This window comes from Paramormyrops kingsleyae, chromosome 4 (genome assembly GCF_048594095.1).
Source record: "Paramormyrops kingsleyae isolate MSU_618 chromosome 4, PKINGS_0.4, whole genome shotgun sequence".
NCBI lineage: Eukaryota > Metazoa > Chordata > Actinopteri > Osteoglossiformes > Mormyridae > Paramormyrops > Paramormyrops kingsleyae.
The window spans coordinates 11,812,506-11,828,335 of NC_132800.1; the positions used below are offsets into that span (position 1 = coordinate 11,812,506).

The 15,830-nt window shown below is 48.8% G+C and overlaps 1 protein-coding gene across 2 annotated transcripts in view; it reads left to right on the forward strand.

The window, feature by feature from the left end:
* Positions 1 to 395: 395 nt before the first annotated feature.
* The window catches only part of esyt2b (extended synaptotagmin-like protein 2b), a 32,752-nt gene continuing 17,317 nt past the window's right edge, over positions 396 to 15,830 (forward strand). The window contains exons 1-6 of one of the 2 annotated variants that reach the window (XM_023838710.2): positions 396 to 1,253; positions 7,589 to 7,630; positions 9,482 to 9,616; positions 10,310 to 10,386; positions 10,482 to 10,554; positions 13,067 to 13,156. In XM_023838710.2, coding sequence (XP_023694478.1) covers positions 900 to 1,253; positions 7,589 to 7,630; positions 9,482 to 9,616; positions 10,310 to 10,386; positions 10,482 to 10,554; positions 13,067 to 13,156 — 771 coding nt within the window. In that variant the 5' untranslated portion in view covers positions 396 to 899. The remainder of the gene's footprint in view (positions 1,254 to 7,588; positions 7,631 to 9,481; positions 9,617 to 10,309; positions 10,387 to 10,481; positions 10,555 to 13,066; positions 13,157 to 15,830) is intronic. The other variant, XM_023838711.2, reaches the window with a different exon arrangement.

A 15,830-nucleotide genomic window follows, 5' to 3' on the forward strand; every position in this document is an offset into this window, starting at 1 on the left:
TACTAGGCCTACATTTTGTCATTTTGCACCGCATCTTATAATGCTCTAGGCAAAGTCAAATTGTATTAAACGCATGTAACATGATATATTGCCCTGCATTTGTTATATCAATTTATTGCGCTTTTTTCTAACTTTACAATGGACAACAAATCTTATCCCTTTAAAGTGCATACATCTTGTATCAAATTGGGCTCTAATGTCAGATATCTTTACTCATGTGTGGTATGTAAAGTTTTAATTACCCACATACGACTTTTTCAGTCACAGGATCGGTCTGCAGGGAATCCCAGCATTTTTAAATTACCGCCTGTGGTTTCCGGTTGAAGACGTGGGGTGGCGCACTTGAGCCGCGTCATGATCTCTTGCTCGGGGCCGACCCGTGAAGCTTGCTGTGGGGAATGGAGAGGGACTGAACCGGTGACCTGCGGGGAAGGAGTGGGAGTGTCGCTGGGGAGGCGCGCCGTCCCTGATGGGTGTGACAGGGAGACATGAAGGCGGACAGGTGTCGGGGAGCGAAGGATCGCGTCTCTAACAGACTCCTATGCGTGTGACAGCGAAGCGCACAGAATCTACATGGATTATTAATAACTCCGTGCACCTCGTAGGGCACAATCGCCAGTGGTATCCGGGTGATTTGCGTGCATAGATCACCGCGACGAGACTGTGCTGTCATTCCAGGATATTAGATGGATGCGTTTCGGACAAACAATCGTGGAAATGCTTCCGCAAGTTAATTCGCAACTTTTTTTACTCAGTCAAATGAAATTAACGATATGTTTTAAGTGTGTTATACTCGAGATCATCCGCGCAAAGTAATTTTAGCACGTCCAGAGGGGAAGGTGGAAGAGTGCGGCGCCTCTTCTCATATTCTTGACGGCAGGTTTTGTGAAACTTTGGAAATGACCAGCGTGGTGGATGATAAGGTCCGAGGAGCAACACCGGGATCCCCGAATCCGAAGGAGAAAGAGCGCAAAGTTGAACCGGCGCCGGAGCCGCAGTCCGTCATAAGCGACGCGGGGAAGACATGGATGCAGTTTGCGAAAAGCTTCGTGCTCATCCTCCCTGTCTATGCGATGGGCTTTTTGGGCTTCAGTTTCAGCTGGATTTTGATCGGGGTGCTGGCGCTCTTGTGGTGGCGAAGGAACAAGGGGGAGAAAAGCACGCGGTTTCACCGGGCTTTGGCTTTCCTGGCCGAGGAGGAGGAGGAGGTCGCCGTAAAATCGAGCCTGTCAGCTACCGAGCTGCCGTCCTGGGTGAGTGGGGAGATAACCAACCTGCCCGGATAGCCTGGACCAGCCTGTCTGTTTTGATCACAACACACGTTGTCATTTAGCACCCCGTGGCTGGGGCGTTACAGTCATCGTAGACTTTAAATTCTTATTCTAAACCCAGCAGCACAACACGCCTATGATACCCTCTGGATTGTATTTAATTTAACATATGAATCCTTCTATCTTGTATTTCGTTTAGTATTTACCTGACTTTATTTTGTTTCGAGTATGGCTGGAAGTCAGAGCGTACGAGGAGTCAAACGCGCTTCGTTTTTGCCAAATGACAAAAATGTTACGTCTAAGTAAGGAGAGCAGTAGGAGCGTTTTCGGCAATCCACGAAAGACACTGAAACGAAATCCTGAGGTGTTGCTGCATCTCAGGCTAATTATTAGGTAATCCATCTGCTTACTGCAGCGTGCACTCCCAGTAAAGAAAGTGATTCATTCCCCGAGCGCGGGGCAGGTGCGCAATATAAAAACGATATCTAAATGATCGTCAGCTAATATGCCTAAATAAATTAGGGGCTCTATTCCAATAAATTAAGCATCCACAGTCTCTGTCCTGGGGTACGGCTGATCTTTGTTTTTGGAAACATAGTGTTAAGTGTGCGAAACGTGATGTTCATAACATTACTGAGAAATATATTTGTCCAAACCTAAAGATCAAGAGTAGGGGATGTCGCGGTTTTCAAGGCACTTTCCAACTGATCACTAATAACGGAGAACCCCTGGCCCACCAGCTAAGTCTCTTTGTACAGTGTTTGGTGTCCGTGGTTTAGATGGAGCAGGACACGTCTTCGCAGCTTATTTCCAGCCTCTGTAATTACAGAGTAACTTCCTACACTAAGGTCGTACTTGTAATTGTGCGAAGGCTTCTTACCTTTTTCTGTTTTTATTTCTTTCTATTTTTATACAGCCACATAAGGGTGACACAGAGATACATTTCACTGCATGTTGTATGTATGTGACAGATAAATCTCTTGACTTGACTTGACTTGACATAGACTATACTGCGCGTACTCGTTTTCTCCAAGCAAGACAGGTCCAGCGGGAAATCTGAGTTGTAACATGACTCTTTCGTTTGCAGCGCAGAGAAACTGCAGCGAGCCCGATCCCTTCAATCGGCACAACCACTGGAAAAAGTACAATCCCGGGATAACACGTGGGTTATCCTGTCAAGCATATTAATTTGTCTTAGACTCTACGTTGGGCCCTGGGGTTATAAACAAAGATTAATATGCCCAAATGATGAATGATAGTAAAATTACACTGTTAACAAAAGTAATAGACCTATTTCAAAATCGTTGCTTCTCCTTGAGCTGTTTTGTCTCTGACTAGTGAATTTGTCAGACTTTGACTGTCATTTTGTCCCAAGTCGGGTGTGGAGGAGGGCTGGACTGGCCGTTTTCCCAGGTGTGGAGCATTGCAATTGAAGTGTGGAATTTAAGGTTTTTCATAAGCAGTCTGTATGTCTGGGGGTCTCCTGGCATCTGAGCTCACCATTTGTCCCTGTACTGTTATGCTTACTTGAAGTGCTCCTGGTCTTCATGCATCATTATTTTGTTTAAAGAGCAGAGGAGCAAAACCCCATTAAAATATTACTGGCTCAGCAGCAGCTGCTTTAATTCGGTTATCAACTCGCCATGTCTGGTTTCCGTTATTAAGGTGAACAAAGCCTTTTAACATTTTTATATTTTGCACACCAAGAGGGAGGTGCCCTTTGTAAAAGTGGACTCACGGAGTCTCATGGGTCTCCAGTTTTGCAATCCAGGTGCCTTAATTAAGCTTGGTAGTCCACTGTAGCGTTGCACTGCCTAGACATGCCTAGCTAGGGCCTGCCGAGGGGCGTGTAAGGAAATAGCTCAGTGCAGTGCAAAGATGCTCTGACCCTATTGGCTGTTGAATGCAGTGCCAGCCAGGGTCCAGACAGTCAAGGGCGCTATGACCCTTAGTCTTCAGAACTTGATCTTATTGCTGCCGGGCCTGGCGTGGGTCCAGGCCAGTGTCCTTGGTGCAGTGAGACTGTCTCCAGTAGTTATTTTTATTTTGATACAGTGTTGAGCATTTAGGACTCTCTTTTTTATATAGCATACTCAATCATATTCTCCTTTTCTCCCTATATTCTTTCTCTACAGAAAGCACTTAGTCGCCCTGCATCAGTTGGCTGGCAATACTAAACGACAGCTGTTTACTTACATTAACTTGAAGCTCTCTGTACTGTCTGAAGGGCACTCTTCATTTCAAACATCCTCATATTAACCTGATCTCAAATTACAACCCCCAAATCATATTTTTAGCCACATTAAATCTAAAATATCACTTAGTTTATATTTATAAGCTGCTGTTGTACGTAGTTTTTAAGAGGTTTGCTTCGACATGGTTTAAGCACTGTGTGATTCTGTGATGGCTTTGATCCATTCAAAACTCTCTTCACTTATTCCTATTTTGAGAAAAGTTAAATATTTTCAGGGGTGAGGAATTTGCTGGCTTCCATAAGGGAATTTGTTAGGTAACAGCAGGCAGGATGATAATCGAGAGCTCTTTCCGGTGTTCTGCAGCTCACATCCTAAGGACCTGTTTTGTAAAGAACGCCTTTGTCGGCGTGATGTTTGTAGTGGAGTCTCGTTCTCTGCCCTTCCCTGGCATAAACACCAGCAGCCGTAGGTGTCTCATGCTGTGGCAGACAGGAGCCTTTGGCCATATTTAGACTGTCCCGTGTGTGGGGAATGTGTAACCCTCTCATCATATGCGGGAACTGCTACGTGTCTGCCTTAAACTTAACTGTCCCTCTGAATTGTGTCTTGAACATGACCCAAAAGTGAGACGCTTGTGTTTGGGAGAATTTCGGTACCATAACAGACATGAATGCTGCTCTATTTTATAATAAAAGTAAAAGTTGGCTCTGTCCTGGTTTACTGTGGCCTTAAAACATGATGCACACTTCCTGAATGGTCAGTTATTTTTAGGTATGCCTCCTATCTCTTTAGGATAAAATGTGCACAGAATTCCAGTTATTGTTTTGGATGATGCCGTCTTGTTGTTCTGTAACGGCAAGCTGGGTTATCAGTCGTATCTGTGTTTCACGGTCTCAGTGATATCTGCAGCTGCAACCCCCCAGAACTCAAGCTTGTTTCTCATAACACTAATCCTGCAGGAAATATTAACACACGGGGATTGGGGGGTCGGATGATTCCCAGGGCCCATGATTGACAGGGGCTGTAAAAAATTTGGAAGACAATTGGATTGGTCTGGGTTAAAGGCCCAGTGTGATATGCTTTCATGGGGCTCAGAACCTCTAGTACTGCTCCTGATAACACATACAGTACAACTTGATTAATTCCAAGCCCTTAATTAGCAGCGTGGTATCAAAGGACATAAATATTTGAGAATTTTCAGGCTTGACCATAAATTAAGCAGCATGAGGGCTACATGGTCCTTTTAGCTTAAGAAAACAGCAATTTCCTTTGCCATTTCTGCAGTTGATCTTCTGGGGAAAAATCCACATTCTTCTCCTGGGGTGGTTTACTTATGGAACTGTTCTGTTCTTGCGGTGTTTTTTTTTTCACCCATGAAGTCCGAGTGGGGAATAGGTGATGATGTGCAAACTCATGGTATTTCAGAACTTCAGAAGGCTTGAAATTTTTGAAGCTTCTCCTTATCTCCTTACACTTGTGCATTTCTGCTCAACCATCTCCCTGGACTTAAGCTGTTTTGAAAATATCACTCATTGTTTACCACATATGTGTGTGCGGGGAGGGGTGTTTCCTGTGGTCACCAAAGGTGAAGAGGATTTCCCTCCTGTTACTGGGGTGGGGGAAAGATCACACAAGATAAAATTAAAATAGTTTTAATACTCAAATCAGGTTTCATCAGTGGTGAGTTTGTACTTGCGTTATGGAGTGTATGTTTGGATGGGGGTGAATCAAAGGTTCAGCAGCAGCGCCCGCCTGTTCGGGGCCCTGCTTCAGGATGCTTCCCCATTCTATCACTTTGCAGGGCTGCTTCCTGAGAGAGTTTGGGCAGAGCCGTCCAACAGGGTAGAACATAGAGCTGGGTCAGAGTTCACACAAGGGTGTGAATGGTATGACAGCTATGATGAGATGAGCAGCAGACTGTGCATCTTACTGACTGACACTTTTATCCAAAGCGACTTACAGTAGAGGGAAGGGTTTACAGGCATTCCTTGGGATTTGAACCCACAACCTATCCATTGTTAGTATAATGCTTTACATGTTGAGTTTCAGGAGCGATTGGTGAAACATACAGCAGTCATCCTCTTAGCAGACACATGTCTCCAGAAGCGACACCTGCTGTTCCCTAGAGAATAAGGCAAAGATTGAAAGAATCAAGGCCTGCTTAGTCCTTCGTTGGGTGGCGGGTATCTGCCAAGCCAATGGCTGTCTCCTCAAGAGTGTCATGTGATTCGCTGGTGCCGTGAGCCACACAGCAGCCTAATTTCACACCGCTGACCCAAAGCAGTGGCGTTTTCTCCTGATTTCAAACCTTACCTGTGGCTCGGTGTATTTATACAGGTGGATATTTGCACTTAAGTTTAATTCTGCCGTTTTCTAATTCCTCAACCACCACGTCCTCTGCTAGCTGCAATAATGGTTGATGGATGCTGAGGTTTGATGCCCCACCCATTCCTCCCCGGTGAGCCTGGCCCCTGGGGGCCCTGGGGAGAGCCGAGGCTCCACTGGCCGGCCCCCCGGAGAGAAATCTGCATCGCCTGAGACTCGGCCCTTCCTCAGGATATGTGGCATTAATGGGGAAAAGAAAACGGCGCCGGTTTCACCTGTGCGGCCTTTGTCTGTGGACCTGCGGGGAGTCTTTGGGCTCTCGCTGTCTCCTGGCAGCAGCCGACGTGTCCCAGCGCCTGCCTGGGCATCACCAACCCGATCGGACACGTTCTACCACTCAGACTGGTTCTTTGGTCAGGGAGTGGTTCCGGTTTTTGCTCTGAGCGGCGGCTGCCCGAAACGTCACCGTGGCATCGTACAGAAAGGGAAACCGTTTCCGGCTGTGTGAGCTTTTGTCGTGCGGAATGCCGCTGAAACTCGGATGGAATTCCCATATGTGAAACCGGCATGTCTGACTGCAGCAAACTATGTGGGTGGGAGATGTAATTGTTCCGCTGTTTGTCTGACACCCGGCGTTGCCGGTTCCCCCAGGACAGTGACCCCCCCCCCCCCCAGCAGTGCCATGCAGGCGCTCAAAGCCTTTGACAGGCATTAAAGTGGCACTCAGTGTCTTTTAATGAGAGGCACATTAAATAGTGTTGGCTAATGGATCCGGTGCTCAGGAGCCCCTAGCTGCCCCCCCAGCACGTGCCTGCTGCTTGGGGTCATGAGATCACTGTTACCTGAGCCGCCCTGAGCCTTGATCCGCCGCCGCAGGTCCATGTTACCTGGCCTTCTAGGTGCCAAGGCCCTGATGACACTGACTGGCCTCGCAGCCGGAGCATGTTTCTGTTTATGCCTGACTCATCTCTCTGCTTGTCAGCCACGCGTTGGGGCCTCGAGGCTCCGGGCTGGGGGCCAGGGATTCTGAGGGCCGGGGGCCAGGGATTCTGAAGGCTGGGGCCCTCGAGGCTCCGGGCTGGGGGCCAGGGATTCTGAGGGCTGGGGGCCAGTCCGGAAGGGTGCTACTAAGAGAAATGCGTTGATATAGTCATACAGAATCAGTAGTAAAGCGTATTGGTGCCGGGGAAAAAAATTGGAACATAATTGGATTGGCCTGTGCTGGGGGCCCAATACGTTCTCTTTTGATGCCCCTGGTCCAGTAAATGCAGGTTAATAGTGCATTAATAGAGCAGAAATAGCAGCATGAGACAGTAAGGATCAGCTATCAAGTCAGGTGGTCATACCATCCATATACATGTATACAGTCGCATGAAGTGAAGTTTCCCCCCAGGACCACGGTGCGACATACAGACAGGAAGTGACTAGGGGGGGTTTCCACAGCGATTCTCGTACAAAAACACAGGACAGTGTGAAACAGAGGGACTGGACCCAGTGTCTGTGTAAACAGTAATAGAGCAGCAGCATAACTGGGTGGAATAAACAAGCTGAGACATAAAGTCTGAAGTGCTGAGGGTGAAAACATCGACTCGCCAGTCGGTGGCGCTGCTCCTTGTCTGGCTGTTGTTTCATCGTCAAGGTGAAGCACACTATGTCTGGGCGGCTATTGTTCACTGTAACCCGAGGAATTGGCCCCCGCCCCCCTCCATCCCGCAGTGCTATTCTTTATCACCTTGATCACCGTGTTTCTCTGTCATTTCTTACTGAATCATGTTAACCCGCCGTTTTCTGTTTCAGGTTCAATTTCCCGACGTGGAGAGGGTGGAATGGTTAAACAAGGTAAAGATTATTCCTCCCCCGTGTGTGTGTGGGTCAGATATACATTATGTTGTGGGGTCTGAATGTCCCCACAGTGTGATAAACATCTGTCATTTTGACGTTGTGGGGGCCTTTTTTTCCCCACAGGGGGAAATTCAATTTCATAAAAGTCTGTGATTGCAATAAAAAAAAAAAAAAAAAAATGCCAAAAGGCTTGAATTTTGTTTGGTTACTTATGGTTAAGGTTAGGGCTGGGTAGGGGTTTAGGTTGTCATTTTTGTTATTAGGGTTTTGCCCATAGAAATGAATGGACGGTCCCCACAAAGATATGAGAACAGGTCTTTGTGTGTTTTCTCCCAGAGCCACAATGTCTCTGCGTATCCTGGTGTCTCCTTTGCCAGGAGGGGGCGGAGCCTCAGAGGTGTGGGTTATTAATAGCCAGCCCACGTGTGGACGTCTGCTTGCCAGGCTCTGTGGGCCTCTCTGGGGAACTGGGAGGTTGACTCGTTCGCGGTCCCACTGCAGCGTGAGCCAGATTTACACTGGCCATATGCCTTGCCTTATGGTGCAGTGTGTTCCCACTTCCCTGTGTTTCCTGTATAGTTGCAGTGTAATTCCAGTTCAGACACCGTACCACCTATATAGCTGCAGTGCAATCTCAGTCCAGACACCAAATCTCCTGTATAGCTACAGTGCAGTACCAGTCCAGACACCAAATCTCCTGTATAGCTGCAGTGCGGTCACAGTTCAGACACCATATCTCCTGCATAGCTGCAGTGCGGTCCCAGTCCAGACACCGAATCTCCTGTATAACTGCAGTGCTGTCCCAGTCTAGACACCATATCTCCTGTATAGCTGCAGTGCTATCTCAGTCTAGACACCATATCTCCTGCATAGCTGCAGTGCGGTCCCAGTCCAGACACCGAATCTCCTGTATAGCTGCAGTGCTGTCCCAGTCTAGACACCATATCTCCTGTATAGCTGCAGTGCTATCTCAGTCTAGACACCATATCTCCTGTATAGCTGCAGTGCTGTCCCAGTCTAGACACCATATCTCCTGCATAGTTGCAGTGCGGTCCCAGTCCAAACACCGAATCTCCTGTATAGCTGCAGTGTAGTCCCAGTCCAGACACCATATCTCTTGCATAGCTGCAGTGCTGTCCCAGTGCAGACACTATATCTCCTGTATAGCTGCAGTGCAGTCCCAGTTCAGACAGCATATCTCCTGTATAGCTGCAGTGCTATCTCAGTCCAGACACCATATCTCCTGCATAGCTGCAGTGCTGTCCCAGTCCAGACACCACATCTCCTGCATAGCTGCAGTGCAGTCCCAGTCCAGACACCATATCTCCTGCATAGCTGCAGTGCTGTCCCAGTCCAGACACCACATCTCCTGCATAGCTGCAGTGCAGTCCCAGTCCAGACACCACATCTCCTGCATAGCTGCAGTGCAGTCCCAGTCCAGACACCATATCTCCTGTATAGCTGCAGTGCAGTCCCAGTCCAAACACCATATCTCCTAGATTCTAGTTCAGACACCGTATCTCCCGGATAGCTGCAGTGTCAGTCTCGATAAGATATTGTATCTCCTGTATAGGTGTAGTGAAAGTGACGCAGCATGATCCCAGTCTCCTGTGTAACAATCCGGGGAGGTGACTTACTCTACAGTGACCTCCTTCTGGTTGTCAGCATGCCCCTTTACTACTCCGCCGTAGCTGGTGCCAGTAACACTAATGCAGTGTAGAGTTAGAGTAGGGGGAGCTGCCTCCGTGTTACATGCATGACATAGCAGGCCGCTTCTCTGCTGACATGAGGGTTCATCTGAAGCGGCGCTCACACTGACCCGCCTCTCTCTCCCGCTTTGCCTCTCAGACGGTCAAACAGATGTGGCCCTACATCTGTCAGTTTGTGGACAAGCTGTTTCGCGACACCATCGAGCCGGCAGTGAAGGACGCCAACGCACACCTTAGTACCTTCTGTTTCACTAAGATTGACTTGGGAGACAAAGTGAGTGACCCCCCCCAGCTTTCACACTGCCCCCTAGATACATATACAGGGTTCTTCTTTTCCCACAGCTACTTCTTTGTGTACCTCCTGATCATTACCATCTCCCTGTCCATCTCATCTCCCAGACATATAGCTCCTCGTCTTTCCTGTACTTCCTGTTCATGCACTCTAACCACATAGCCCCTCCCTCTTTCCAGCGTGTGCCTGTGATAGGAAGGTCGCCGGTTCGAGCCCGGCCTCAGCACATCGGCGGGTCCTTGAGCGAGGCCCTTAACCCCCCAGCTCCCTGGGTGCTGCTTTGGGTGGCTGCCCTTCACAGCCAGCTTGCTCTCGCCTACAGAGAACAAGTTGGGGGAGGCGTAAAGAGAATTTCCCCATGGGGATCAATAAAGTATCAATTATTACGCTACTTCCTGTTTATGCATACTAAACACATAGCTCCTCCCCTTTTCCCATAATTTTTTCCTGCTTGGTATACCTTCTAGACATCAGTGTATAATTTTGCATGTTTATTCTCATTTATGTAGCTCTGTGTTTAGCGGGTTTGTTCCCTGTTTCAAGCCAGTGATTGGTTCGGTCCTCCCGAGCATTGCTGCCACCTACACTTACAGCAATATCCACTGCCTCTGCGCGGCACCTATTGTACGTGTGACCCGTAACACGGAGACTCAGTACGGCCTCTCCCCTGTTTAGCCACTCAGGATCAACGGTGTGAAGGTGTACACCGAGAACGTGGACAAGCGGCAGGTGATCATGGACCTGCAGATCAGGTGACCCAAGAGCCTCCATTTGTTCCCGCGCTGTGATTGGCTGGCTGCCGAGCGAGGCCACTTCAGTGCTGTGTCTCCCCCCTCTTCTGCTGTAGCTTTGCGGGAAAGACGGAAATCAACGTGGACATCAAGCGATATTACTGCAGAGCAGGGATCAAGAGCATACAGGTTTGCGGGGGGGGGGGGGGGGGCGGGGTCTCAGTCCTCTGTAAACGGACGGGGTTCAGATTTAGTCCTGTACATGAGTGGTTCTCAAACAGTGGGTCGTGACCCTTCCTGGGGGGTTGGCAAATAATTGAGAGGGGTCGCAAAATATATTCTCAGTATGCTAAATAAAGATTTGAATCTTTTTCCTTTGCTCCACATCCTGCTTGGCAAAACTTATTGAAAGAGAATGTGAGAATTGTCCAATATTTTTTGGGGGGGGGGGGTCTCAGGACAAAAAGTTTGAGAACCAGTGCTGTATATTAGACACCCCTGATGTTCTGAGTCCTTTCTGGGTAGGGGATGGATGGATGGATGGATGGATGAGACTGATTTAGCAGCCATGATGGATCTTCAGCTGTCAGTGCTGTCTGGTACCTGAGCAATTGGGTTCCTGAAACTGGCCACTGATATTGACCTTTGTGACCTCGTAGCATCAGTGATTATAGGGTTGATTGCGTACCGTTTGTTACATCAAACGCTGCATACGTTCATTTCTCGGAATTCAGCTGTCATTCATTATTACTCTGATCTGTAGAAACTCCAGGCTTGTATGTATAATCATCAATCAATGATTGTAACCAGCTACGGTTGCAGGGTTTCTTGCTAAGCGAGATCACTAGTCGGATTTAAGGTAGTCTGGGATAAATGTAAGTGGGCAAAGATAAATTCATTTATACTGGGGGACCTTAAATCCGACGAATTATCTTGCTAAACTAAAAGTCCAGCTTTGTGACGCAGGCCCCTGCTGAAGGTCCAGGTGGGGGTCGGTTAGGGCGTACAGATACCATGACCCACACCGACCCCCTGGGCTCTGGTGCCAGGCCTCCCGTGTCCAACATGCCACCAGCGTGAGCGACAGCAAGCCCCGAATCCACCTTGGACGCTGTATCGATCCGCTGGCTGTGATGAGCTCCCGGGGCCAAGGGAGGATTTCATTACTGCATACACCATTCGGAGATCAGGGTTTCTCTTTTTTTTTAGTGCTCTGATGGGACTGCTTAGAGACAAGTGCAGAGTGCCTATGTCAGCACTTCAGGTCATAAAGCCGAACAAGCACAAGGCTCAGATGATGAAGGTTCGATTATAGCGTGTAGATGCTTTTTATTCAGCACTTTACCAAGCTGTCCCCAGGAGGCTGCGGGGTGTGGCTGTTTACTCATTAAACCATGATTGTTCCAGTGCTTCTTCCCCTATAAGATGTGGCCTTTGTTTGTTCATTGTTTAAGCTTTTTTTGTTTTTGTTTTAGTTGTGTCACTCTCCAGGAGTATTTCCAGGGGACTTAAATGAACGATGATAGCGTCGATCTAGGTTGAAGGAGAAGATTGAGTAAACTACACCACATTCCTCTGGCATGTCCGGAGTACATTTAAGAAGCATGACGCTGCATTAGATTGTTTCCAAATTAGGGCAGGTGAACGTGTGTCAAGCACTATGTTTCCGTGTGATTCGACCATGAATCAGTGACATTTCTGTGTCAGCTGCTTGATCTTAGCTGTAATGTGAGGCTTTAGGTGTTCCCCCCCCCCCATGTCAGGGATGCCCCCACATGTGTCCAGGGGTGTAATGCAGCATGGTCACTTCGCTCTGGCTACGTGACAACAGGCTCTCTGACATCATCAGAGCTCCTTCGAGGGGGAGGCTGATGGGCAGCGGCATTCGGTCATTGTCAGGAAGATGTGGACCACGGGGCGGGAAGCGAGTCGTTCTAATCCTGGACGTGTGTGTGTGTGTGTGTGTGTGTGTGTGTGTGTGTGTGTAGGTTTGCATAGATCACATTTGGGGACCAAAATGTCCCCAAAGTGTGGCAAAAACCTGAAACTTCCTTACTTTTGGGGACATTTTTCAGGTCCCCATCTGGGACTGTGCTGGCTTTTCTAGATGTTCAATCTATCCATTGTGTCCTTCAGCCTTATGGGTGGTTTGCACATTACGGTGAACCCTCTGTATTAAACTCAATTTAATAAAAATCCGTGAATGCAATCTAAAAGTAAAAATGCCAAAAAAACTTGTATTTTATTTGGTTATTCATGGTTTAAGTTAGGGCTGGGTAGGACTTAACGGTGCTATGATTGGGATTAAGGTTTTGCCCATGGAAATGAATGGAAGGTCCCCATTTAGATACTGTAGGTACACCAGCGTGTGTGTGCGCACGTGTGGGTCATGTAAACATTACATTGTAAGGACCTAATGTCCCCACAATGTGATAAAAACCTGCTATTCTGGTGTTGTGGGGACCATTTTCTGGTCTCCACGAAGGGAAACTCAGTTTTCTAATAATCTCTGAATGGAATCAAAAAACTAAAAATGTCATGTCTTGTGTTTTGTTTGGTTACTTATGCTTAAGGTTACAGCTGGGTAGGAGTTAAGGTTCGCATGGTTTGGATTAGGGTTATGCCCATAGAAATGAATGGAGAGTCCCCACAAAGATACAAATACCTGGTCAATGTGCGTGTGTGTGTTTGTGTGTTTCAGCTCAGTGGCATCATGAGGGTCGTCATGGAGCCGTTGCTAGGCGACATACCGCTGGTCGGCGCGCTCTCCCTTTTCTTCTTGAATAAGCCGGTGAGTCCATTCCCCCCCCCCCCCCCCCCCGCCCACATGTTCCTCATAACCCCCCCCCGGCTGCCCAGCAATGCAGCTGGGTGCATTTACAGGGGACACTGACCTCAAAGATACGACAGCAGCCCTCCTGACAGACTCTCCCTTCCTGCAATCCGCCCCAGTGCTGCAGACGGGCAGCAGGTGGCACTGGGCGATGGGGGGTCAGGACCCCTTGCCGCCTGCCTCAGCCATTGAGGTGCTGTTGCCATTGAGCACACATGCCTGCTGTTCCGTACATGGCCCCTGGGGGAGCTCTGTGTCCCGGGTGACTGGGGAAGGCTCCAAGCTGCTACTGTTCCAGGTGACTTATTGATGTCATTCTCCTGGACCAAGTTGTCAGATATTACTGCAGAGACGTACTGCACTTGCAAGCAGTATCAGGTGAGCTGAGTCCTTGTGAGGACCGATGTGAGATGCCCGCCCCTCCTCCATTTTCATGCCTCTTAAAATCCAAGCACGCCTCAAAGATCTCGAGACCTGCTGCCCAAATTGGGAAAATCACTGACTTGATCTGGTGTTTGTCCTCAGTAGAGGCGCTGTTTGACATGTAAAAACTGTGGTCTGTTAAGTAACTCTGTGTCGTCGTCCATCTTTTTTACGCCAGTATGCCGAAGGTAAATGTTGTGCTGCGGCAAATGTCCCAACCATTTGTTTGTAGGGAAATGCAGAGAAGGACCCAGCCAGGGCTCTGTCTCTGTGAGCGCGCTCTGCCCCACCACCATGCCCTACTCCGGCCCGTGTCTGTGAGGGCGCTCTGCCCCACCACCATGCCCTACATCGGCCCGTGTCTGTGAGGGCGCTCTGCCCCACCATCATGCCCTACTCCGGCCCGTGTCTGTGAGGGCGCTCTGCCCCACCACCATGCCCTACATCGGCCCGTGTCTGTGAGGGCGCTCTGCCCCACCACCATGCCCTACTCCGGCCTGTGTCTGTGAGGGCGCTCTGCCCCACCACCATGCCCTACTCCGGCCCGTGTCTGTGAGGGCGTTCTGCCCTGCCACCCTGCTCTGCTCCAGCCCATCTCTGAGCACACTCTGACCAGCCACCCTGCGCTCCTCTGGCCCATTTCTGTGCATCACAGTCATTTGGTCCATTTCATGACTCTTCAGTCTGGTGGTTCAGACTGTCTCTGTAGCTTGTGGTGGTTCGGTCCATGTATTTTTGCCATAGTTGTTCCACCGTCTCTGATCCCAGTGGTGCTTCAGTCCCTCTCTGTGCCCTGCGGTGGTTCAGTCCATCCCTGTTCCCTGCAGTGGTTCGGTCCAACCCTGTTCCCTGCGGTGGTTCGGCCCGTCCCTGTGTCCTGCAGTGGCTTTATCCATCTCTTTTTGCTGCAGTTTTTCACTGCAGTGGCTCAGTCCATCTGTGTTCACTGCAGTGGCTCGGGCAATCTCTTTTCACCCCTGTGGTTTGGTCCATCTTCTTTCACTGCAGTGGCTCAGGCCATATCTTTTTGCCGCAGTGGTCCATCTCATCTCTTTACCCCAACGTTAACAGCCAAGGGTGCTGAAAGGCACGCAGAAATCGATCTCCTTCGCAGAGCTGAGAAGAAACAAGAACCCCCCCCCCCAAGCACTGCAAAGTGAAATCAAGAAGTCAGATTGCAGATGCCCTGTCTTTCTGCCGGCATGTTTCGAGGTTCAGACGATGCAAACGGAGCAGCATTGTTTCTGTGCTGCCCACGAGAGGAATGTGACCGAAGCAGCTCTGGAATGGGCCTAAAAAGAATATGTAGGCTTCACCAGCATGCAAGGAATGCCAGCACCTTCACACAGCTTCCGTGTAAATGTGGCAGCTGCCCCCTGTCTTTAACCTCCAACACTTCAGCTATATTGATTTCACCTTTCTTTCATTCATTAAAAATTTTCTTTTACTTTTTTGCCCATGTGACCTGCTCACTTCTACACAATTACACAACCTGGAAGCTCTGCTGCTCCCAGCCAGGACACCTTGATCCTCGATCTCTCAGGCCTTTCTGTTGACACGTGGTTCACCGTGATTCACTAATTTAATTTGCACGGCTACCTGTTTCTCCCTGGGCCCAGCATGCCTGCATGACCGCTGGCTTTCTAATGGACCGTTATGCTATCTTGCCATTTGATCCCAGCTTTATTTGTTCATTGCAGGCAGGTGTGAAGGTATGAGGTAAATTTAAAAATCACTAGATATATAGGTGCGGGGGAGGTGGATTACCCAGATTCTTATATTCAGGAGTTGGAGAATGAGACTGAAACACTGGCTAAAATACTGCAGTATCACTGTAGTATTTGAAGTTTCACGCTTATGTACACGTGGTCTGGTGGCCGATCTTCACTGATTGCACATTAATCAGTAAGAGCAGAATGTGAAGGTTGAATTAGCAGAGGAATAGCACAAATATACATGAAATATTGCAATCCACACAACATAATGGGAGACATATCAGAGTTCCAAAGAGGACGCGTTGTTGGTGCACGTCTCGCTGGTGCATCTGAGACCAGGATAGCAAGTCTGGGTGGTGTTTCAAGAGCCACGGTATCCAGGTTAATGTCAGCCTACCACCACGAAGGAGGGACCACATCCAACAGGAGTACCTGGACGCAAGAGGAAGCCGTCTGAAAGGGCCATCCTGGTACTAACCTAGACTGGACCCTAA